General features: G+C 35.7%; 1 protein-coding gene and 1 pseudogene across 1 annotated transcript; one reads left to right on the top strand and one right to left on the bottom strand.

Moving 5' to 3' along the window:
* Positions 1-18349: 18349 nt before the first annotated feature.
* Positions 18350-19378, bottom strand: LOC143568791 (uncharacterized). The gene is made up of 3 exons (XM_077054854.1): positions 19184-19378; positions 18880-19020; positions 18350-18769 (listed from the first exon to the last, which is right to left on the bottom strand). The coding sequence occupies exons 1-3, from the start codon at positions 19376-19378 to the stop codon at positions 18350-18352; spliced, it is 756 nt and encodes a 251-aa protein (XP_076910969.1).
* A 2227-nt stretch (positions 19379-21605) lies between these two features.
* LOC143568790 (disease resistance protein Roq1 pseudogene) lies at positions 21606-24161 on the top strand (annotated as a pseudogene).

Raw genomic sequence — 24161 nt, 5'->3', positions numbered from 1 at the left:
AGGACCTGTGCAATCAAGATGGATGTATCCAATTGAAAGATACCTTGGACATTTAAAGAGATATATGAGGAACAAAGCGAAACCTGAAGGCTCGATAGCAGAAGGTTATGTTGTTGAAGAAGCTATAACATTTTGTTTGCATTATTTGCGAGGTGTTGAATCTAAGCTTGTGAAATGTAACAAAAATGATGACAAAACCTACGGTAATGCTCGAAGCTTTGCGTTGGATATTTTCAAATTAAATGGTCGATGAATCGGGAAAAAAGAAGTTTATAATCTGTCTAATATTCTTGTGAAGAAGGCAATATGGTTTATCTTCAATAATTGTCAAGAGGTTCAATCGTACTTAGAGTAAGTTTATTTTTTGTTAATTTTATAGGTGGTAAATTAGTATTATGTGTCACATGTCAATCAATTTATCTCTTATTTACACGTGACAAAGAACACTTACAATTTTTGCAAAGACAGCATCCTGAATCATTAGATTTTTCCAAGACGCAACAGTCTACATTACCTTATTGGTTCACAAAACGGGTAAGAATCACACTATATTTTACATACTTGCCTTATGATATTTTATTGCACTCTAATAAAATGATTATTATTTTAAAAATTGAGGACAGATTCGACAAATTTATTTGCTAAACCCAACCCAAATAAATGAGGAGTTATATGCATTGTCTTGCCCTCCCGATAATCGAGTTTTTTCATAAAGGGGATACATAATGAACGGAGTCAAATTTATAGTTAAGTCAAGAGATGACCGCAGGCAAACCCAAAACTGTGGAGTTATGGTGTTTGGCGTTCATAATGATGTCGAAGATGATTATTATGGATATCTTGATGAAGTCATTGAATTGTCATTCATAAGAGGCTATAGTGTTACTTTATTCAAATGCACATGGTTTGATACAGATCATCGAAAAAGCACGCGATATTTGAACCTAATTTCATAAGCATAGACACATCCCAGAATGCTTATAATAGATCCTTTCATTTTAGCAAACCAGGCTAAACAAGTATTTTATATAAATGATTTACTTAAACCAAATTCACAATAAAAAATCATTGAAAGAATTGCCCATAGACACTTGCGGGATGTACCAGAATTATGGATTTTATGCTAGCAGGTAATGGTAGAATTATGGAATGAAAGACTGTGGTATTTAATAGATTCGTGAAATTTGGCTCGTACATTATTTGGTTCGTGTTTGGATTGGATTCAACTATTTAGGCACACAAGAAATTTCAGGTATTTTTTATTTTAAAGAAATGGACTATGATTTTAGTAGATTTCATTTCATTAGTTATTTTTTAAAGCAATTATGTTTTGACTATTTAACTAACATGACTATAATATGTTTTGCAGATACATGATAGGGTTGAATTTCGAAGAGACTTATTTTAGAGGCTTGTGTTACTTGGGCATAAAATATTGGTTGTTGATTTGATGCTGTTGTAGGTTGATTTGGATGCTAACAAATGGTTTTTGTATTTGTTGAACTTTGAATTTATTTTGGTGCATTTTTGTTAGACTTGACTTGAACACACTATGTATTATGTTATACTTATAATGCATAAATCTTTTGAATATATTACTGAACTTGAAAGGTGTGTGTTGAATTTATTGTTTCGTCAGCTAATAGCAACCGGTACATTTCACAAATCATCATGTGTTGAATTATTTTCTTTTCTTCATGAGTACTTCAACTTTTAAGAGTGATTTTGGCCTCTTATTCTTCTTATATAATGGTTGAATTTGATTACGGTTTACGATAAACTGAAAATTAGTATCTAGTTCTTTTATCTTCAAAACAGGTTGGAAACTAAATTTCAGTCGCGAATAACATTTAAAAATAAATTCTTTATGACTGATTTTCAGTCCCCTATACTTGTCATCAAATGGCAGATTTTGATTAACATAATTAAGAGACTGAAAATTAGTCACTTGGCATTTCTTATACCAATAGGCGTTTAAGACTAAATAGTAGCCACAAACGATTTTAGCATATATCGGTTATTGGAGACTGATCATCAGTCTCTGCTTGTTTTGTCTACAAATCACGTGGAAACTAAATATTAGTTCGGAATGACATTTTGAAAAAGATATTTGTGACTGATTTATAGTCCCTAATACTTCCAATCAAATGGTCGAATTTGGTTAGCACAAATAGACACTGAAAATTAGTCACTCGAGAATTCTTATACCGATAGGAGTTTAGACAGTATATCAGTCACTGATACAATTTATTTAAATATATTAAGAACTAATATTCAGTCCCCACTACGGTTCCTATAAATTAGAGACTAACAATTAGTCTCCATAATGTTTGTGTCACTTTCCATTATAGAGGGTATGTATTTGAGACTGAAATCCAGTAGCCAATAAGTTTAGCTCTAAAATGTTACATGGCAAAAGCATATTTGCAACTGAAATTTAGTCTCAAATAAGGTTCCTAAATATTAGCGATTAATTATTAGTTACTAAACTATGATCCATAAACATCAATCCCCAATGCTACTAGCAACTGAAAAATCAGTCCCTGATACGAAGTATTTGAGACTGAAACATCAGTCTCTTATACTTTAGTCCCTATTGATCACTTTTTTTGTAGTGTTTTCAATGATCATAATATCATCCACACACAGGATGAGGAATGATATGGTACTTCCACTAGCCTTTCTATGAACACAAGACTCACCTTCATTCTGACAAAACCAAACTCTTTGATTTTCTAATCAAAACAAAGATTCCATCTGCGAGATGCTTGTTTGAGTCCATAAATGGACTTATTCATTTTGCACACCTTGATCGATTTGATCATACCAATGGACGAGAAAGTTTCACCAAAGTCAACATCTTGAGTTTGAGTAAAGCTTTTTGCTACTAGCAGTGCTTTATAGGTGTATACATTTCCATGTATGTTGGTTTTCGTTTTGAAAATCCACTTGCTCCATACTGCCCGACATTCGGGGGGTAGCTCAACCAAGTTCCAGACATGATTTTCATGCATAGATTGCATCTCAACGTTCATGGCATCTTGCCATTTCTCATATTCCGGATCTAAGGTAGCAGATTTGTAATTAGCAGGTTCGTCGCTTGAATCGGCTACTAAGAGGACTTCGGGACCATCTAGATGCCATATGTATTAAGAATTTGGTACGCGAGTCCTATTACTTCTACGAACGCTTGTGTTTATGTCTGATGTATCAGCAACAACAACTTGTTGATCAAACATTTCAACTTCCTCAGCGGTTGTTTGTGGTTCTTGAATTTCTTCAAGATCGACAATATTATTTATAGTTCCTCGATCGAGAATTTCCTTCTTGAGGAAGTGGCCCTTCCTTTTGATAGAATCTTATTTGTATCAGGATGGAAGAAATAATATCTGCTTTGGTTATAGTATCCGACGAAAACAACTTTTACGTCGTGAGGATTGAGCTTGTCATCAAAATCACTGGTGACATATGCATCACATCCCCATACTCCAAGGAAAGACAAATTGGTTTTACGCCCATGACATATCTCATATGGGGTTTTGCTTACCTTTTAGTTGGAGCCAGATTGATAATGCGGGCGGCGGTCATAAGCGCAAAGCTTCAAAAGGAGTGAGGCAAGTTAGTTCTACACATCATCGATCGCACCATGTTTAGCAAGGTTCGATTTCTCCTCTCGCTCACGCCATTGTGTTAAGGTGTGCCGGGTGGAGTGAGCTGTGAAACAATTCCACGCTCTTTTAGATGATTTATGAATTCTAAGCTGAGATACTCTCCACCTCGATCTGATTGAAGCATTTTAATAGTTTTCCCGAGTTGGTTTTCCACTTTGTTCTGAAACTCTTTGAACTTTTCAAAAGTTTCATGCTTGTGTTTCATAAGATACACATAAGCATATCGACTGTAATCGTCAATAAAAGAAGCGGAGTATCTTTCATGGTTTCTAGACATGGTTCTGAAAGTGCCGCATACATCAGCATGTATAAGTCCTAATAGATCCTTTGCTCGTTCATTCTTATGAGTGAAGGAGTCTTTGGCGAGTTTGCCAGCTAAGCAGGATCCGCAGTCATCAAAAGAGTCCGGTCCTGTGGATTCAAGAGTCCCTTCGGATTGGAGTCTCTTAACTCGTGCCTTGCTTATGTGGCCAAGTCAGCAAAGCCATAGAAATATATCATTGATGCCAGATCTGATACGTTTAGAAAGATTATATACATTGTTTATTTGAACATTAATCTCATAAATACCATTTCGAGGTTTAGCCTCAAAATAAAAGATATCATTCAAGTAGGCAGAAATAGCAATACCATTAAAAGCGTACTTAAATCCTTGTTCAAATAGTAAAGAAACTGAAATAATGTTTCTGGTCAAACTAGGTGCAAACAAATAGTTATTCAAAGTAACTACAAGGCCAGATGGACAAGAAAAACGATATGTGCCAGTTGCAAGAACTGGGACTCTTTTCCCATCACCAACAATGAGTTCCATGCTGCCTTGTTTCATCTTCTTCCAGTTTTCATGCTCTTGCAAGACATTAACGATGTGGTAACCACATTCGGTATCAGTTACCCATGTATTGCTAGAGACAGTGAAAAGTTCAATAACATAAACGGAAATACCTTTAGAGGAGCTTTCACCATTGGTCCTCTATCTTTTCAGCTCAGCAAGATAATCAGGACAGTTGCGTTTCCAGTGTCCTATTTTGTTGCACTTGTAGCACTAGCGCTCCTCAGGAGGCGGCGGTGGTACCTTTGCAACACCCTTGTTAGTGTTGGTGGCAGACCTGGCAGCAACCGTAACCTTTTTCTTGCCTTTACCGTTATGACCTCGTTCTTGGGTTTAGGCTTGACGACACCAGCAGATCAAACCATAAGAACTTGATTGTTTATAGTGGGAATATTCATCTCAGCCGTCTTGAGCATTCCATGAAGCTCTGGCACTGTCTTCACCCAGCCATTCATATTGAAATTCATTACAAACTGGTCGTAAAAGCTGGGAAGAGAGTTCAGGATGAAATCTGCTGTCATTTCATCTGACAGGGGATAATCAAATTTCCTTAGTTGTTCGATGTACCCTTTCATCTTGATGACATGCGCAGTAACAGGTGATTCCTGTTCCATTCTGCAACTAATGAGCTACTTCATGGTGTCATAGCGTTCTTGACGGGCTTGTTTCTGGAACATGCCCTTGAGTTGCTCAAGCATCTCATAGGCACCAAAATCTTCCAAGCATTTAGCAAGCTCGTAAGACATGGTGGCTAGCATGATACAGGCGACTTCAGCAGAGTCGTCCATATGTTTGTCAAGAACCCTTCTGGCATCAGCAGTATTGTTTTCAGGCTCGGTTGGAACAAGTCCATCAAGAACATAGTGCTTCTTTGCCATCTTGAGAACAAGTCCCAAGTTGCGGTGCCACTCAAGAAAGTTGGTACGATTCAACTTTTCTTTCTCAAGGATAGCCTTGAGGGTGAATGAGGAGTTATTATTAGTAGACATCTATTCAATTAAGCAAAAGTAAATTTTATTAGTATTTTCGATGTTTTAATCCTATTATTAATGACCCAATGACATTATTTAAATAGGAACTTGAGAATCTGGCTTCCAGTTACTAATGGCAGCTATAGCACACAACATTAGTAAGTGCTTAGGCAGACAGAAAACGATTGCCAATTGTGGATAACTCTCGTTTATGAGGCCTATTAAGACAACACTTGCCTAAGTAGATACCTTTAGCCTCATCTATGCCGACCTTAGTCTCCAAACAGCTGTAGCACGTAACAGGAGAGTAAAGTAATAGTCACCCTAGTATAGTCACTTGCGAAAGGGCAGGATGTGTCAACGAAACCCTTTCACCTTGAAGGGATAGGCTAGAAATCAAGTGCGGTGCTGTAGCTCCAAACACTTGAAGTTTCGCAGTATGCGTCAAGTGTGGCTTATAGTAGGATGGCATAGACTATTGATTTTAAAATCGGGATTAATTTTAAATATTACTGAATACAGTAAAATTCCAGTTTTACTGTATTAATCGGGACAACTTGATGAACCCTTTCATCTCTCAGGACACTTAGTTTTATATAACATATTAAAACTAAGTTTGTCGCGATATAAATAACCAACTTTAAGTTAATAGTTACCTATAAAGTTATTAGTTTTGGAAAATCAAATTTAGTTTAATTTTGTAAAACATGATTGGTTATAATTTGTTTTAAATCAAACTTTGTTTTAAAGTCAAAATTTGACAAGTTGTGAAACCCCTTTTAGAACTTGTTTTATTATGATTGTTTTTAATATTTTTAAAACTCCTTTTAAAATATATATATATATATATATATATATATATATATATATATATTGGTATGAGGTTGGTTATTATATACCAATTATAAAAAGAAGCAACCACAAAAGCAATAAATAAATATGTAAATCTATATGGCCAATAATTGTTCGATCTTGCTAGAGCCTATTAGCAAGATCGAACAGGTCACGGGGTCATAACACACAAACAACCACAAGGATGGACTTGAGTGCATCCAATCGTCGTCTTAAGCAACTCCCACTGACTTCGTGATTCCCGTTTAGTTTCCATGGTCTTTGTCTTCGGGTCTTCGTTTATTACAATATTTATAAATGAAATACAATGTTACAAAAATAAATATAATAAAGGAAAAACCCTAACTATTACAAATTTGAACCATCCATATGGCCAAAACCAAAACATCACAAACAACCACAAACAGACTCGGGCCAGATTTACATATTGCATAACAAACAACCAAAATTCGAGCAAGCTTTTGATCAAATAAAACAAAATAAAATTTTGACCAAAATATAAAGTTACCCTAAAATTAATTAGACCAGAAACTTTAAAACCAGTTAAAGTTTGTGTTCTAATTCTGGTTAAAAGACCGGTACAGACTCGTACGTTGTAACCAACGACTTTCCACGTAATTATGCGGTGAGTACCGGCATCAGTGTTGAATAAATTAACCGTTCGACGCGCGGTTGTTAATAGGTTAGTGTTCAGTTTCCTCTATCATGATTCGTGCGGATAGACCGGCACTTTCATTTAGTGGGATGACTGAACTTTACCTTTAACTGACCTGCGTGAAGGTTTGCCGTTTTTTGGGTTTATGCGGGTTTTGCCGCCTTCCCCACGCAACGACTTTCCACGTAATTATGCGGTGAAAACCGGCATATCAGTGTTGAATAAATTAACCGTTCGACGCGCGGTTGTTAATAGGTTAGTGTTCAATTTCCTCTTATCATGATTCGTGAGGATAGACCGGCACTTTCATTTAGTGGGATGACTGAACTTTACCTTTAACTGACCTGCGTGAAGGTTTGCCGTTTTTTGGGTTTATGCGGGTTTTGCCGCCTTCCCCACGCAACGACTTCTTTCACACTTATGTATGCGGTGAAGACCGGCATATCCGTGTGGAAAGTTCATAAGTATAAATGTAAAATCATCAGCGTCGATGTTCTAAGGAGAATCATTTCCATTAGAAGTGGCTCTGGGCCTTTTCTTTACAAATTTGGAATTGATCTACATGCAAACTGTGTAATTGAGCTCCCTTCCATGTTGTTGGGATGGGAGTGCCATCGAGCCGATATGTACCTGGTTCGGGATCTCGTTGTTTACGCAGTATGTAGTCTCCGGCATTGAAGCTGCAATTTTATTCGTGTTTTCCCCAGCTAGGGTTCTACACGCATCAGCCTGCTCAGCGTTCGTTAAGCCACGAGGTGTGCGAGCGTCCCATCTCTGACAAATGCTTCGACGATGTCCTTTACGTCTGTGCATTCTTCAGTGTTGTGGCCTTTTGTCCTGTGAAAGTCACAGTATTTGCTCCGATCAGCATTGTGACGATGTCGGATTATTGGAGCCTTTGGCCATGGGAGCTCCTCAGTGGCGAATATCTCGGTGACGCTTTTGGTGAGTGGCGTCCATCTGGAGTTCTGGTTCGACTGTACGTTATCCCTTCCGCCTAACCGATGTTGCAAGCCGGATGAGGTGTCAAGGTTTACCCTTGACTGCCAAATGCCTAGCTTCCGCTTTTTGTTTAGTCGGGCGGTAAGGACGTTGTCTTCTCTTGTTTTCTGGGTGTAGAGGTTTGTGCTCTGGGGGAGATCTCTACCCAGCTGCTTCTCCGTTTCCGCAAAGCGTTTAGCTGCTGTCATGATGGCATCCCATGTGGATGGCATGCCATCTTTACCCGTTAAGGTGCGGATGAGCTCTGGGTCGTTCGCGCCCTGGATGAAAGCAGCGCGAACAAGATCTTCGCTAATATTACCCAGACTTAGCTTCTTTGAGTTGAAGCGAGTGATGAAGTCTGGCAAAGATTCATCTTCCTCTCGAATGCATTTGAGGATTGTCCATTGCTCTTCGGTATACTTTCTTTGTTGGCTGAAGTGTTGGCTAAATTTCTGCTGGAAGTCTTCCCAATCGTAGATGTGGTGGACCGGTAAACGATCGAACCACGCTCTAGCTGCCCCAACAAGCGTCATTTGGAACATGTAACACCACGTAGGTTCCGTCCAACTACTGACGGTTGCCCCCGCTATGAACCTGTTCAAATGATCGTCTGGATCAGATATACCATCGTAAGTGCCGATGTTGGACATCTGTTTGGCACTTTTCGGGACGATTGCTTCCGCAATGTCCCTTGCAAATTTGGACGTTCCCCGCCTTTGCAGCAGTTGGTGTAAATGTTTTGGAGAAGTCACGTGGGTTTCCACTTGCGTTTTTTGGTTTGAAGGTTTCTCCAAAACGCCTTCTCGGTTGGGAGTCCGTTTCCTTACGCTTCCCTTTCGCCCTATGACGAGGGTTTGCGTCACTATCGGATTCCTCCGAATCATTGTCCCAGTACTCTCCGAATTCCTCAGGCTGTTGGAGTGAACGTAAGCGTTCATCCAACTCAGCTTGGAATTCTTTTTGACGTGCTTCCGCCCACGCTTTAACTTCATCGAGTGTTTGGCGGGGGAGCCTCATTCGTTGTCTCTCTAACTGGGTATCGGTGAATCCCAGTGAGCGATTATTTACTGCACTTGCCCCAGCTTGGGTAACTGGGGTAGTGTTCGTAAAATTTACTGCACTTGCCTCGGCTTGGGTAACCGGGGTAGTGTTCGTAAAATTTACTGCACTTGCCCCGGCTTGGGTAACCGGGGTAGTGTTCGTAAAAACTGTGTAGTTGCCGGTATTCCCCTCAGTAGCTGGGGTTGTGGTTACCGGAGTTTCTTTAACCATCTTTCCAGAAGTTTGAAAAAACTGAAAAGAAATGAAGTTCTAGCTTTTATGCACGGATGGCGCCAATGAAGAAACACTAATCGACCCCGGGCAGATTACGGATAATCTGGGGGTTAAATAGATGTTTCCCACGAGGGGTTAGACCCGGCAAAGATGGTTCTTCTGATAACCTGCAAAACAGACACCGTGAGCTCGTCACTGAGAAGGGGGGGTACCTCCTTGTGACCACCCTCCGGCGTGAGAATCAGACTAGATTGCTCTTGAATATAAGTGTATATTAAGAGATTGCTAGAGCAGATATCAGGTATAAGATGTAAGATACAAGATAAGATGAGATGATCATACCATTTGGGGTATTTATAGCCGAAGGTAGGTTTCCAAGAGGGTATAGCCGGTTGAATAGTATTCCTGTTCTACCAACTGTGGCCTACGCACGTGCCATGCTGGTAGTTGGTGGGTAGGCAGCGGCTGACAGTGACCAGGCTTGCTGTGTACCATTCCTTTTCCACCAACTGCAGGCTATGCACGTGGTATGACAGGAGTTGGTGAGTAGGTAGCGGCTAATAGTGACATACAGTACAAGAGCATGCTGCTCGTCATACTGTTGTCAATGGGCTGTCGTATCTCTGGTCAGATCTTTTGCCCATACCTCGTCAGGTACAGTACAAAAGATCTTCCAGTATCGTACGGACTGGCTCATTTGGGAGGGAGTATTCCCCCTCCCGCCTTTGTGCGGGATTGTTCCCGGCTTTGCTCATTCCTTCAGGTGACTACTGAATTATTGAGAGCTAAGTGCCTTGTGCGTGTAGCCTTGCTGCGCGGGTGGCCTTCCCTGATGGCTTGTATCCGCAGCTGCAGGAACAGGCGGAGTACTTCACCATTGGGAGGCATTTCCTACGGGAACAGCTTGCGTACTGCGCGTAAGGACGTCACGTCTCTGAGCATGGTGGGTCCTGCGGATCCAGTTGGTTTCTGCGCAGACGTCTCTCTTCAAGGTGAGTCCTGTGGGTCCAACTGGCCTCTGCTGGGACCTACCTCTTCAACCAGTTAACTAATTTAAGCGGATTTTATGCTCGTTACCCAAGATGTAACTCTTACGGTTCAAACTCAGTCAACCGCGTTGACTTTACCGAACCGGTCCATAAAATCCAACATATATAATACTCATGGTCTTGGTCCAGCTGGTTAAATGACTGAAGACCGAATACCCGATGCAGTCTGGTAATTAAATTCATTTTTATGGGTTTCTCGGTTTTGTTCCGGTCCAGTCCGGTTTGGGATGCAATTTACGAAGTAATGGGCTGTACTTGAATTACAATCTGGACTCCATAAATGGATGGGTTAAATAAATAGCCAGATACCCAGTGCACAAGAATACACCAACACTGTGAAGGCGGGTTTGGAATGGAATTAAGAAACACCCAAAACAATTAAACTGAGGATAATAATGTTTCAGTTTAAAATTTTTTAAAATCAATCAATAATTTGTTCTTGGCAGTTGTATTTAGTAACAAAGTTTCCACAGCTCTTATCTGCAAAGGCGCGTAATTAACACTTCGTATGAATACAGCAAGATGTCGTTTTATATATTTCTCTTTCGTTTTTTTATTGGAAAATTTCAAGCCACCGTTGTTGACTTAACACCTTCTATGAATAGAAAAGTATCTATTTTATATATATATATATATATACTATGATATAAGCTGTATGATACACGGATGATTAAAAAGTTAAAAAAAAAATTAATTTAATATTATACATAATAACATACCTTATGCATTTATAAGATATAAATAATCTAAAATATATAGATTAGTAAGAATATTTTGTATTTTTATTTTAAAATGAATGGTTGTGAATCTATAACAAATAATAAAAAGACAAAGTTAACACCAATTCTTCATAGTTTAGTTGGTAACGCACAAATATTTTAAAATTAATGTAGTGAGTTCAATTCTCACCAACAACATATTTTTCATTTTAACATTCATTAAATGGAAATTATAAAAATAAAAACTTATACAATTGACACCTATGTAGAGGGTCTAGTTTAATGATATGTGTAAAGAATGTGTTGCTTTAATAATATAGGTAGATTTTTTTTGTAAAGAAAATCTACGTATTGAGATAGAAAGAAATTATAGTGTTTTTATTGTAATTATAAAGATAGAAATAAAAATAAACATAGAGAATGAATTGAGAATACTCTTAAACTATATTTTAACTATAATTGATATTGGAAAAACAAATGTTGGCTTATATTCACTATAATTAATATTTTTTATGGTTATAATATTAATTTACTTTCATTTATAGTTATAGTTAATATAACCTACATTTTTTTAAATTTGAATTATAGTTAATGCAATAGTTAGAACCATAGTCTAATAATCTATTTATTATAATAAAGTAAAATAAATAGGGACACTTGTCATGTTTTAGTTAATTCTTACAATTTTTTCCCCTCCAAAACTAATATACCTTAATATATGTAATAAATTAATAGTTATTTACTTTCCTTTTACATTATATTTATATAATATCTATATATTTTTATAAATATAAATATTAACATATTATTTTATTATATATTTCAAAATACTTGGTGAATTCCAAATATTAACAACAAATTATGTTCTCAAATGAAAATTGTTTCGGGTTTTTTTTTTTGAAGTTAAATTTGATTTTATGGGTCAAAAGTTGGTAAATATATTGTTTGGTACAAGTTAACTACATTTATGTCAAAATTTGTTACAGGTCAAAAATGAAAATTTTGAGTATTTTTAAAAATTTGAGAATGCAAAATAGATTTATCGTCAAATTTGTTATGGGTTCAAATTGTTGACTTTAAAATGTCAAAAGTATGAAAGTTAGAATTTTAAACATGATTCGGGTTTCAAGTTTATTTTTAATGGCATTTTTTGAAATAATCAAAAGGTTCGGGATTTGACAAGTTGACTATTTTTCCCTCAACTATTAAAATTTAAGAAAATATTACGAACACTTTCGACATGTCACCCCCATGCCTATCTCTAACTTTTATCAAATTTAAAATATTTATGTCAGCATTAATTTTTCTTTCAATAGTGATCAGAACGTTGTATATGAAGCATGTCATGCAAAACTATGCTCAAATGAAACAAAATATTCACAAAATTGAATGGGTTAACATGTTATTTTTTATGTTGTCATTATGACAAAGTCAAGAAGCCCTATAAAACTTATTAAAATCATTTACGGTGTAGTTCAGAAAAACATAGTTTGAAGAACATCCATTGCTACAATTTAATATCCTACTTTCCTTTTATGGGTGGTAAATTGATAAATATATCAACAAAGGTAACGCCTCTATTGTATTTAGGATGAGTGATTAGAACTACTATCGTATGAGAAGTCTTATTTTCGAAATTGGTTCATAACCAAAATTCTTTCAGTTATACATATATGACACCGAGAAGGAATTTTTCAATAGAAAAAAGCATTTTCGGGTACGATTTGGCATACACATTTTTTTATTAAGTTCATTTAAAAAAATAATTTTGTGAGATAAAAAAATAAATTTATGTACACATTGTATAGATGCAAGCATAGATGTAATACAATTTTTTTTCATATACGCTATGTAATTATTTGTTTTACTCATAATTTTATAATTTGAATTCTCCCGTGTGTGACACGAGCTCTAAAACTAGTTGTATATATTTTAAGAAAAGGCTTTTTTTATAAATATCAACACTTATTTTTGTATTGTTGTATGATTTTGTTAATATTGTTGTGTTATTTGTTAGTTATTATTATATTATTTGAGAATCCATCGACAATTTGTCCTGGCAGCTGTGTTACATATTATTTGCATAAAAACTGAAAAATACATCAATTATTCTAGAGGTTAATGTAATCAAATCAAACTTTACCACTAAATTACAGGTTTAGTTAAAATGCATTGTCTTCTAAATCTATTAAGTCTTAGGAAGAGTATCAAACGAACTCTAATTGTACTTAAACTAACGATATTGGAACCATTTCGTAGAACTCTACGTATTAGAGTTTAGGTTTTCGCTTTTCGTTTTGTAGCTTTTAAATTTTAGAATTTTTATTTAGATTATTGTGTCATTTTTTATTTATCATTGTGTTTTTCATTCTATTTTACTCGACATTATATCCTTTTTTTCTCGACATTGTGTTATATTACTCTGCATTGTGTTATATTTTGCTCAACATTTTGTTATAGTTTGCGATCCATTGTGTTTATGTGCCATTCCTAGATTTAGGAGACTGTGTATGTTAATAACTTAGCCCTAAATTACAACTTGAAGCTAGATTGCATTGGTATTTCTCGTCTTCATCTCTCTTATTTATGAAGGGTTCTATGTTGAATCGAAGATTCTTTACTATCTAGTGGATTCAAGGTACTTTACCAAATTAGTATCTGACCATTTATTTTGTTTCTAATTGGTCAGGCATCAGTTTACCTTGGACTCCATTTGGTAGCTTTCACGGATAGTTTCACCACCGTCAACAGCAACCATACGAGCATCATGCATAATATACGGTTCTACAATAAAATTGACCCTTTCCTTATGCGAATAATATAAAAAATAGGATCAATAAGACCCAAGAAAGTTCCGTCCTTATTTATTTTTCCTAACAGTTTAATTACATATGTTCGTTGTTACCCACGAGATCAAAACCCTCATCACATAAACCTTTAGAAAGGCCCTTATTAATTTAAAGAAATTTAATTTATTGTCGTATTAATAATAAATTTCCAATGCTCTATCTACGAATGCGTATTAAATGTGGTCATGGATGTTTTTCCCTATTTGCTTCAAACGATAAGAATTTTCCAAATATCATCGCCACCTTTTACTTTAACATCCGGCCCTCTCGCACCGCCAATATTATCCGCTTTCTTCACGAAGAGCTCACGGATTTGTTTTTGGTTGCCTAGGTGGAGACTTCCAAGGAGGTGACTCATCATGCTACTACTCTCACCTGAGCACGCTTAACTGTGGAGCTCTCCTCTCGTCCACTACCATTAAGCCCAAAACGCGTTGGTGATTTAAGATGCAGGACATTTACTTATGAACCAAAGATCTCTCATGTCCACAGCCGATGTGGGATTTGCCTTACAAACACCCCCCCCCCCTTTTGGACTCATCGTCCTCGATGAGATTTGCCCCACCATCCAATCCAGGATGTGGGATTCGCCTAAGGACTCATCGTCTCTGATGAGGTTTGCCCCACCATCCCGAACAACACAAGAGTGGCTGTGATACCACTTTTAACATCCGACCCTTCGCACCACCAATATTGTCCGCTTTACCCTCGAAAGAGCTCACAGATTTGTTTTTTGTTGCCCAGGTGGAGACTTCCCAGGAGGTCACCCATCCTGCTACTACTCCCACCTGAGCACGCTTAACTGTGGAGCTCTCCTCTTGTCCACTACCATTAAGCCCAAAACGTGTTAGTGATTTAAGAGGATGGACATTTACTTATGAACCAAGGATCTCTTCTGTCCTCGATCGATGTGGGATTTGCTAAGGGTGTTACACTATATATATGGTTTCTTATTTGTTGTTTTGATGTAATTTTGATTATGAGATAATAAACTATTGTTCTCTACTTCATTTCTTCTTTTTCATGTCATCATTCTTTAACGGTTATAGATGACGTGGTTCCATATTTCATAACTTTTTTTCACCTACCAACGAGTAAAGTTCAGCTACCCATGATAATCCAACGTAAAAGACGATTTCAGCCCGCAATCACTAACAACGCTGAATAGGATTGGATTTGAACTTGAGATTTTGCCTTCTCCAACTTAAATCTTAATTTTCCTTTTATGACATGTGGGTAAAGCTCACTGGCTTCACTTTGCCACATTGAGCACTCGGACAAATAATTGAAGAAATTATCTTTTGAAGTAATTAGGAATGAAATTGTTGCTTGAAATTATAATTAAAACTAAGGATTGAATTATTATATAAAAGCCAACAAAAATGAAAAGTGTAAGAATCAATAATTAATTGACATGTGTTAGGTGGGGACCAAAGAAAAAGAGGTATAAAAGTAACAGTACACATTCTCTCCACGTGCAAGTTATATATTAATTCCTCCATTTTAAAACGTATATAACATGATATTAAAAAAAATTCACCATAATAACAAGCGTATTTTTATCTTTAATATGAGTATGATTTTGTTATATACAAATTAAAATAAAAATTGCATCATTGCGTCTTTTTCGTCATTGTGTCTTTCTGTTCGTTATTGTGTTATTTTCGTCATTTTGTATTTCAACTCATCATTGTGTGTGTGTGTGTGTGTGTGTTTTTTGTTTTTTTTAAATACTAATAACACCATTATGTAATAATAATATGTATATATAATGAAAAATATCAACAAATTATCTAATACATAAAACACAATGATAAATACATATAACACAATGACCTGAAACGTAAGATACAATGGTGAATACATATAACACAATGACCTGGAGCGTGAAACACAATAAAAACTACATATTACACAATGACTTGAACGTAATACATAATTAACATAATACTATTTTTCTCAAATTAAGTGAATGACACATGTCAATTCCGAACAAAAGACAATGAACATATTACACAATGACTAAAACAAAATAATAAATAGAAAGACAAATGTTAAGCACAAAGACACCATGACGAACAAAAAGACACAATGACTAATCTTTGTTTTAATTTTTATCTTTAATATGTGTACCGATTGAAAAACACAATGACTAAAATTTGTAACACAATGCATAGAAAAACCCAGTTAAAAAACACAATGAACCACCAAATAACACATTATAAAAAAACCCATTAATTTTTTTATTTTTATATAACAATATAATATTCATATTAAAGATAAAAAAACGCTTGTTATTATGATGATTTTTTTTAAATATGTCGTATGAAATAGTTATGGACATTTTAAAATGATTGGGGAATTAACATGTGTCTTGCATGTGTAGGGATAAAGTTATTATAAGTGGGTTATTATCTTAATGCCCTTCTCATCAATTTTTATTCTTAAATTAATATCGGTCATCCAAATCTAAGATTAATAAATTAGATTCCTTCTCACCCTTCTTATTTTTGTTTTAGTTTGTATTTTAACATATCCCTTAAAACTAATTCTTTTCTATTCGTAAATGTAACATCCGGCCCCTCGCACCACCAATATTGTCCGCTATGCCCAGGAAGAGCTCCGGATTTGTTTTTAGTTGCCCAAGTGGACGCTTCCCAGGAGGTCACCCATCCTGCTACTACTCCCACCTGAGCACGCTTAACTGTGGAGCTTTCCTCTCATCCACTACCATTAAGCCCAAAACGCGTTGGTGATTTAAGATGCAAGACATCTACTTATGAACCAAGGATCTCTCCTGCTCACGGCCGATGTGGAATTTGCCTAGGGTGTTACAAACACCCCCCCCCCCTTTGGACTCATCATCCACGATGAGGTTTGCCCCACCATCCAATCCAGGATGTGGGATTTGCCTAAGGTGTACCTCGCGACACCCCAGGGGACTCACCGTCTCTAATGAGGTTTGCCCCACTATCCCGACCGGCATAAGAGTGGATCTTATACCACTTGTAACATCTGGCCCCTCGCATCACCAATATTGTCCGCTAGGCCCACGAAGAGCTCACGGATTTGTTTTTGGTTGCCCAAGTGGATACTTCCAGGAGTTCACCCATCATGCTACTATTCCCACCCAAGCACGCTTAACTGTGGAGCTCTCCACTCGTCCACTACAATTAAGCCCAAAACGTGTTGGTGATTTTTAAGAGGCGGGACATTTACTTATGAACCAAGGATCTCTCCTATCCACGGCCGATGTGGGATTTGCCTAGGGTGTTACATATAGGAAAACATATGCGGGCATATATGTTATACGACATGTAAGTTACATGTCGTATAACATATACATCGTATATCTTTGTAGCGTGTAAGAGATACGTTCACCCCCCCTCCCCAAGTTGGAGGTTGAGAAAACCCCAACTTGCATAGAAGCTTGTGAAAATATGGCCCCGGTAAGCTCTTTGTAAAAATGTCAGTAAGCTGATCATTCGTGTTTGTATGCACCAAATTCATGAAACCCTCTCGTAACTTCTCGTGAACAAAATGACAAATGATTTTAATGTGCTTAGTCCGCTCATGAAAGACAGGATTCTTTGCAATATAGATTGTAGCCTGACTGTCACATTTAAGTATGGCATGAGTAATGTTAGGAACATTGAACTCCGAGAGAAGTCTTGTCAATCATGCAAGTTTGCGGTCACGCGTCGAAGAGATCGGTACTCGGCTTCAGCGGAGCTCAAAGAAACGGTAGGTTGTTTCTTAGATTTCCAAGAAAACGGAGATCCCTCAAGTTAAACATTAAAACCACTGATCGATCGACGAGTATTAGGACATGTTGCCAAATCCAAATCACAGAATGCCTATAAAGCAAAGGAAGGATTTTTGTTGAAGAATAATCCTTGAGATAAAGTGCATTTGACATATGAAATCCTTGAGATAAAGTGCATTTGACATATGAAAGAGTGTGAAGTAATGCAATCCAATGAGACATTCTCGGATCTTGCATGAATTGACTCAAAAATTGAACAACAAAAGCAATATCATGTCTTGTGTGAGTAAGGTATTAAGTTTAACTACAAGTATCCTGTATCGTAAAGATTCATCAAGAACGATTCCCTCATGAGCTTTCAGTTGCAAATGATGAGGCATGGAGAGTTGGTGACAAAAAGATTGGAAGTATCAAATTCATAAAGCGTGTCCTTAGCGAACTTGCGTTGGCACATGATAACACCTTTTGTAGTGTAAAGAACCTCTATTCCCAAAAAATAATTAAGACGTCCCACATCTTTGATGAATCCAGGAAAGTCTTGAGATTATTGATCTTCCAAATTATCCCTAGTAACTAAAATGTCGAGACATATACAGCGACATAAACCACTGATGATCCCATATAGACTTTGAAAACAAGGAATGATCATTCTAAAATTCCACGTACCCCTGGACTTTAATGCAGAAGACAATTTCCCATACCATTGTCAAGAAGACCTTATAAGGATTTCTAAAGTTTAAGCACCTGTTTATCAGGAAGCTGCATACCAGGTGGTGCTAAGATATAGATATCCACATCTAAATCCACATGAAGAAAAGCATCATTAACATCAAGCTGAAAAGAGGCCACCTTCGTTTTGTAGCAACAACTACAAGGCTTTGAATGTGTTATTAACTTCTTTACTTTATTGAACTTGAAATATTTTGGGAAACCAATCAGTTTATAGCATTTGTTTATTGAATGCCCATTTCTCTTGTAATGAGTGCACACCAAAGTCCTTCTATTCTCCTCTGTTCCTCCATTGACAAGTCCTCCACTGCTTGCATTCATAGATGCAGAGGATGCAGTGAAATCCGTGGTGGTGTGAATTTCCTTTTTCTTCTCATTTTGCATGAGAATCCAATATGAAAGATTGATATAATGAAGGGGCTACATCATCAAAATGTTACTTTTGATCATGTCATAACTAGGATTAAGGCCAACAAAGAACTGAATTAGTTTTTGATCCTCCTTTCTTTTAGCAAAAGAATGAGTAGCACCACAAGTGCATGAAGGAAATAAATTGCATTCAACTCGTCACAATTCGACTTCATTTTAGCAAAATAAATAGCAATATCACTACTACCTTGAGTGATTTGGCAAAGGTTCTTTTGCAATTGATAAATCTTGGCACTATTTGCCTAACCATAACGAGAGTTAAGCTTATTCCAATGAACCTGAGCAGTTTCAACATACAAAACACTATCACGAATATCATGGTTGAGTGTTAAGAACCCATAATATCACCATATCATTGCAACGTTGCCAAAAAGTAAGACGTGGTACATTAATCTACATGGTTACAGTGTCGTTGATGAAACCGAGCTTGTTTTTAGCTGAAAGAGCAATCATCATTGCTCTTTTCCAAGCTCCAAAACCATTACCGTCAAAGAATTTGAAAACGAGGATCATACCAAGATAATCAGAAAGGTGAAGATAAAGAGGGTTTGAGGAATCAATTATCGTATTTGTAGCCACAGAACTGTTTGAAGCTGCCATGGGAAAACATAGCAAAACTAAACAAACGCACGAAAGGAAGAAACAAAAGACAAGCAATACATATGCGTCATATAACATATACGGCGTATAAGTATATGTGTTTGAGACTTATGCGGTGTTTAAGTAAGAGAAACTTATTGTGAGTATAAGAGATTACATTGAAAAGAACACTGGAAGATTTATACGGCGTATAAGTAAAAAAAATCAAGACTTATGCGTCGAGAAACTTATGCGCTGAGAAAGATTTTGACAAGATTTTGAGTAAAAATGAATGAGGAATGATCTAAAACTTTGAGAAAGATATCAGAACCAAGAAAATAATATGTTAAGAAAATTTGGTAAATTTTGAACAGTTTCTTCTTAAAAGAATAAAAGAAGATAGAAAGGATATGAAAAGAGGTATATCAAGAAGATAACAAGGTCAATACAAATCTTCTGAAAAGAATAAAAGAAGATTGAAAAGATATGAAAAGAGGTATATCAAGAAGATAACAAGGTCAATACCCGAACAAACACAGAGGAATTATCAAGAAGATGATCAGAAGATTAAAAACAAATAGCGGATGAAAAGAGAAAACCGGTGAATCGAGAAAAAAACCGGTTGAAACGAAAAGTATGATTAATAACTCTGCTCTGATACCATGTAATCGTTAAAGAACGACGACATAAAAAGAAGCAATGAAGCAGAGAAGAAAACTTTATTATCTCCTAATCAAAATTACATCAAAACAACAAACGAGAAACCTTATATATAGGAGAATATATGCAGGCGCATATGTTATACGGCGTGTAAGGTACACGTCGTATAACATATACGGCGTATATGTTTGTAATATATAAGAGATATAGAGAAAATTCCTAAAATAGTTATTTTTAAAAACAAGTTTCAAGTTTTAGGTATTATTTGTAAAGAATTACAAAAATATATATTTTAAACTAGTCGTGACGAGTAGATTCTTGGTGTCAGCGAATAGTTTACAAAATTCGCCACGACGACTATTTTAGGCTAAAAATTTCATGGGTGAGTATTTTGACGCCCTAAACTTGTCATGACGACTAGTTTAGGTAAAAATAGCCTTGACGAGCTTTTATGAAATTTTTTGTACTTTTCTTAATATTATGTTATTATATTTAATTTTACTCATAATTGCTTTCTCTTTTATAATTTTTAAAATATAAAGTTTTACTAAAATCCAAATACACTATTAAGTAGTGCTTTTCTTTATCTACGTGCGGACATAAGATTTATTCAAAACCGAACTGGTCAAATTTATATCGAGGTTTTTTTTACCCACTCGGTTTTGATTAAATCTTATGTCGGCACGCAAATAAAAATAAACACGTCTAAATGTTGTAATTGGATTTTAGTAAAACTTTATATTTTAAAAGTCATAAAAGAAAAACTAATTATGAGTAAAATTAAATATAATAATATAATATTAAGAAAATTACAAAAAAATTCATAAAAACTCATACAGACTATTTTTTACCTAAATTAGTCGTCCCGATAAGTTTAGGGCGTCAAAATACTCGGCCTCGGATTTTTGTTAGCCTAAAATAGTTGTTGCAACTAATTTTGTAAACTATTCGTTGACATCAAGAATCTAGTCGTCACGACTAGTTTAAAATACCTATTTTTAAATTTTTTTACAAATGACACCTAAAATTTAAATTTGTTTTTAAAAATTACATATTTTAGGAATTTTCCTAGAGATATACGTTCACATCATCTCACATCCCTGTACCCTGACAAACCAGGGTCATCCCTCATATCTCCCATATAAATTGGTGATAGTGAGGTTTAAACCCCATACCTCTCACTAGTAGGTGAGTGCTCTACAATTGAGCCGCATCCGATTTATATAAATCTTTCCTTTTAACTTGGGATTTTGTAATATATGATATTAACTTCTTGTTCGGTATATATGACGTTAAAATTTATTAATTATTTTATTAATCCAAAATTTTCGTTGCTGACTTACGATATTTATGAATTAAAAAAGATTATGTTTTATATTTCCCTTTTATTTTTTATTTTTAATATATATTAAAAGTCATGCAGGAAATTTCCTCGTAAATGATATCTACCTTCTTCCATTATTTAAGTGTTGGAAACCACACATTCAGTGATATCTACCTTCTTCCATTATTTAAGTGCTAGAAACCACATATTCCGTCGACAGCCCAACCATACGATATCAATCTTCCTCCTCACTCTCACTCATCAATGGCATCTTCATCCTGTTCTTCTTACCCTGCACTAGCTTCTCAGTCGTCTAAGTGGGATGTTTTTCTTAGTTTTAGAGGAGAAGATACCCGCAAGACCTTCGTAGATCATCTCTACACAGCCCTTCTAGATCGGAAAATCCAAACTTATAAGGACGATGAGACGGAAGTCAAAAAACAAGAAGCGAGGAACATTAACAAAGCAGAATCATGGAGAAAAGCACTTGTAGATGCAAGTGAAATTGCTGGATGGGAACCCAAAAACATAGCAAATGGGTACGTAATTTAATCTCTTTACTTTTTTAAAAGCTTTTTAATATGTGCTGATGGTGTAGGCGTTTTTTACAAGTTAAATTGCCAATGTGTAACTTAATTTATGTACCTTGTAGGTTTCTAGTGACATATTAATGCATTAGTTTGTACCTTGTAGAAAGTGAATCCCGAGCTTTGAGCTAGAGCTTGACTCATAAATTAAAGCTCAAGTTTATCTTGTATAGTTAGATCTAGACAATTGAACGGTTCCAATGTGTAATTTCGTCTTCGTTTGTTAATATTGTAGGTGTTAATCCCGTTCCGTTTGTAATTAAGGTAGAGCCCAGTGAGTTAAGTTAGGGTATAAATATATTATACTTATTATTTGTAGTGGGTTAAGTTTGTAATTAGTAAAATCTGAAGGATGCTTCACGTCGTTCACTCAAAACCAAAACTTTTTTGCAATTTCAGTTCTCATTTCCATTTGTGGAGGACAATAAGGGAACGATGGTCATATCTCAAGTATTCGTTAACTTGACTTTGGTGTAGTGATTCCATTTCAGTCACATATCTATGATGCATTATAATCCGTCATCTTCTTTGATTTGTTGGTTACCATTTTGTGAATATAATGTGATCATACACTAACTATTAGGGTGACAAATTTGACCCATTGGGTTGAATGAGTTGTAATAAAATGTATATAATTGGTCAAACTAAAAAAAAGAAGGATTGAAACGGGTCAAAATGGGTTGACATTTCTTGAGTTTTTTTTTTAACGAGAAAAATATGGGAAACTTTTTAGTTTTTACTTTTTTAGTTTTTCTTAGTTATATTTCAAGTTATGATTTTTAATTTTTTTTTTTTTGAATTTTTTATTGAAGGTTTCAGAAATCTTAACACATTTGGACCTATTTCAAAAACCCCTTATTAAAAAATTCCAAAAAAATAATTAAAAAATCATAACTCGAAATATAAATCAAAAACTAAAAAGTTTCCTGCGTCTTTCTCGTTCCATTAAAAAAAAGAAAAAAAAAACTTAAGAAATGTCAACCCGTTTTGACTTTTTTCAATCATTTTCTTTTTTAGTTTGATCCATTCTGGTCCATTATATACATTTTATTACAACTCATTCAACTCATTGGGCCACATTTGCCACCCCTGCTAATTATCCATATGTATCTGATTTGCAGGCATGAATCGAAAACAGTAAAAGACATTGTTGATACAATTTCAGATAAGTTGTTTTCCACATATTCATATGTTGATGAAGACCTTGTTGGAATGACTGATCGCATGCAGGGACTAGAAGAACTATTAGATATTGGATCACATGGTGTGCGTATGGTTGGGGTATGGGGTGTTGGAGGCGATGGTAAAACTACTCTTGCATCTTCTCTTTATATGAAAATCTCTCGTCATTTTCAAGGTCATTGCTTTATTGAGAATATTCGGGAGAAATCAAGCAAACATGGTTTAGAAACTCTACAAGAAAAAAAATATATCGAGCCTTTTGAAAATAAAAATGGAATTGTCGAGTATTGAAGAAGGAAAACGCATAATAAGAAGTAGGTTAAACCGCAGCAATGTCTTAATTCTTCTTGATGATGTCGATGATTGTAAGCAACTAGAAGCTTTAGTTGGATGACATAAGTGGTTTGGTAGTGGGAGTTGAATAGTAATTACAACTAGAGATGAACATGTACTAAGAGCCCACAAGGTAGACCATGTGTGTCCTGTCACATTATTATCAAAAGAAGAGGCTGTTATGCTTTTTAATAAATATGCATATAACAAAGAAATACTTATAAAAGATTATGAGAAACTTTCATTACATGTGGTTTCCTATTCTAATGGGCTCCCACTAGCGCTCAAAGTTTTAGGTTCTTTTTTATATGACAAAGATGAGAAGGAATGGGCGAGTTCATTGGCTAGACTAAAAGATATTCCAGAAATGGAAATTTTGGAAAAGCTCAAAGTTAGCTACGATGGACTTAAAAATGTGGAGAAAGAGTTGTTCTTGGATATTGCATGTTTCTTTAGAGGTAAAGAATTAACAATCAACAATAGGGACTTTTTTGTTGATGGTTATGATGATGTGATGGAGCTACTTGAAGCTTGTGGTTATCACCCTGATATAGAAATAAAGGTATTAACACAAAAAGGCCTTGCAAGTATTGTGAACGATAGGTTTGACATGCATGATCTGGTTCAAGAAATGGGACATCACATTGTTAGAGGGGAACATCCTAACAATCCAATCCTGAAAGACACAACAGAGTTTGGAAATATGAAGAAATTATAA

Source organism: Bidens hawaiensis, unplaced genomic scaffold (assembly GCF_021521415.1).
Source record: "Bidens hawaiensis isolate Kalapana, Puna unplaced genomic scaffold, B.hawaiensis_p1.1 tig00024229_1, whole genome shotgun sequence".
Classification (NCBI taxonomy): Eukaryota; Viridiplantae; Streptophyta; class Magnoliopsida; order Asterales; family Asteraceae; genus Bidens; species Bidens hawaiensis.
The sequence above is the reverse complement of the archived record's forward strand: the minus strand, read 5'-3'. Positions and strand labels throughout refer to the sequence as shown.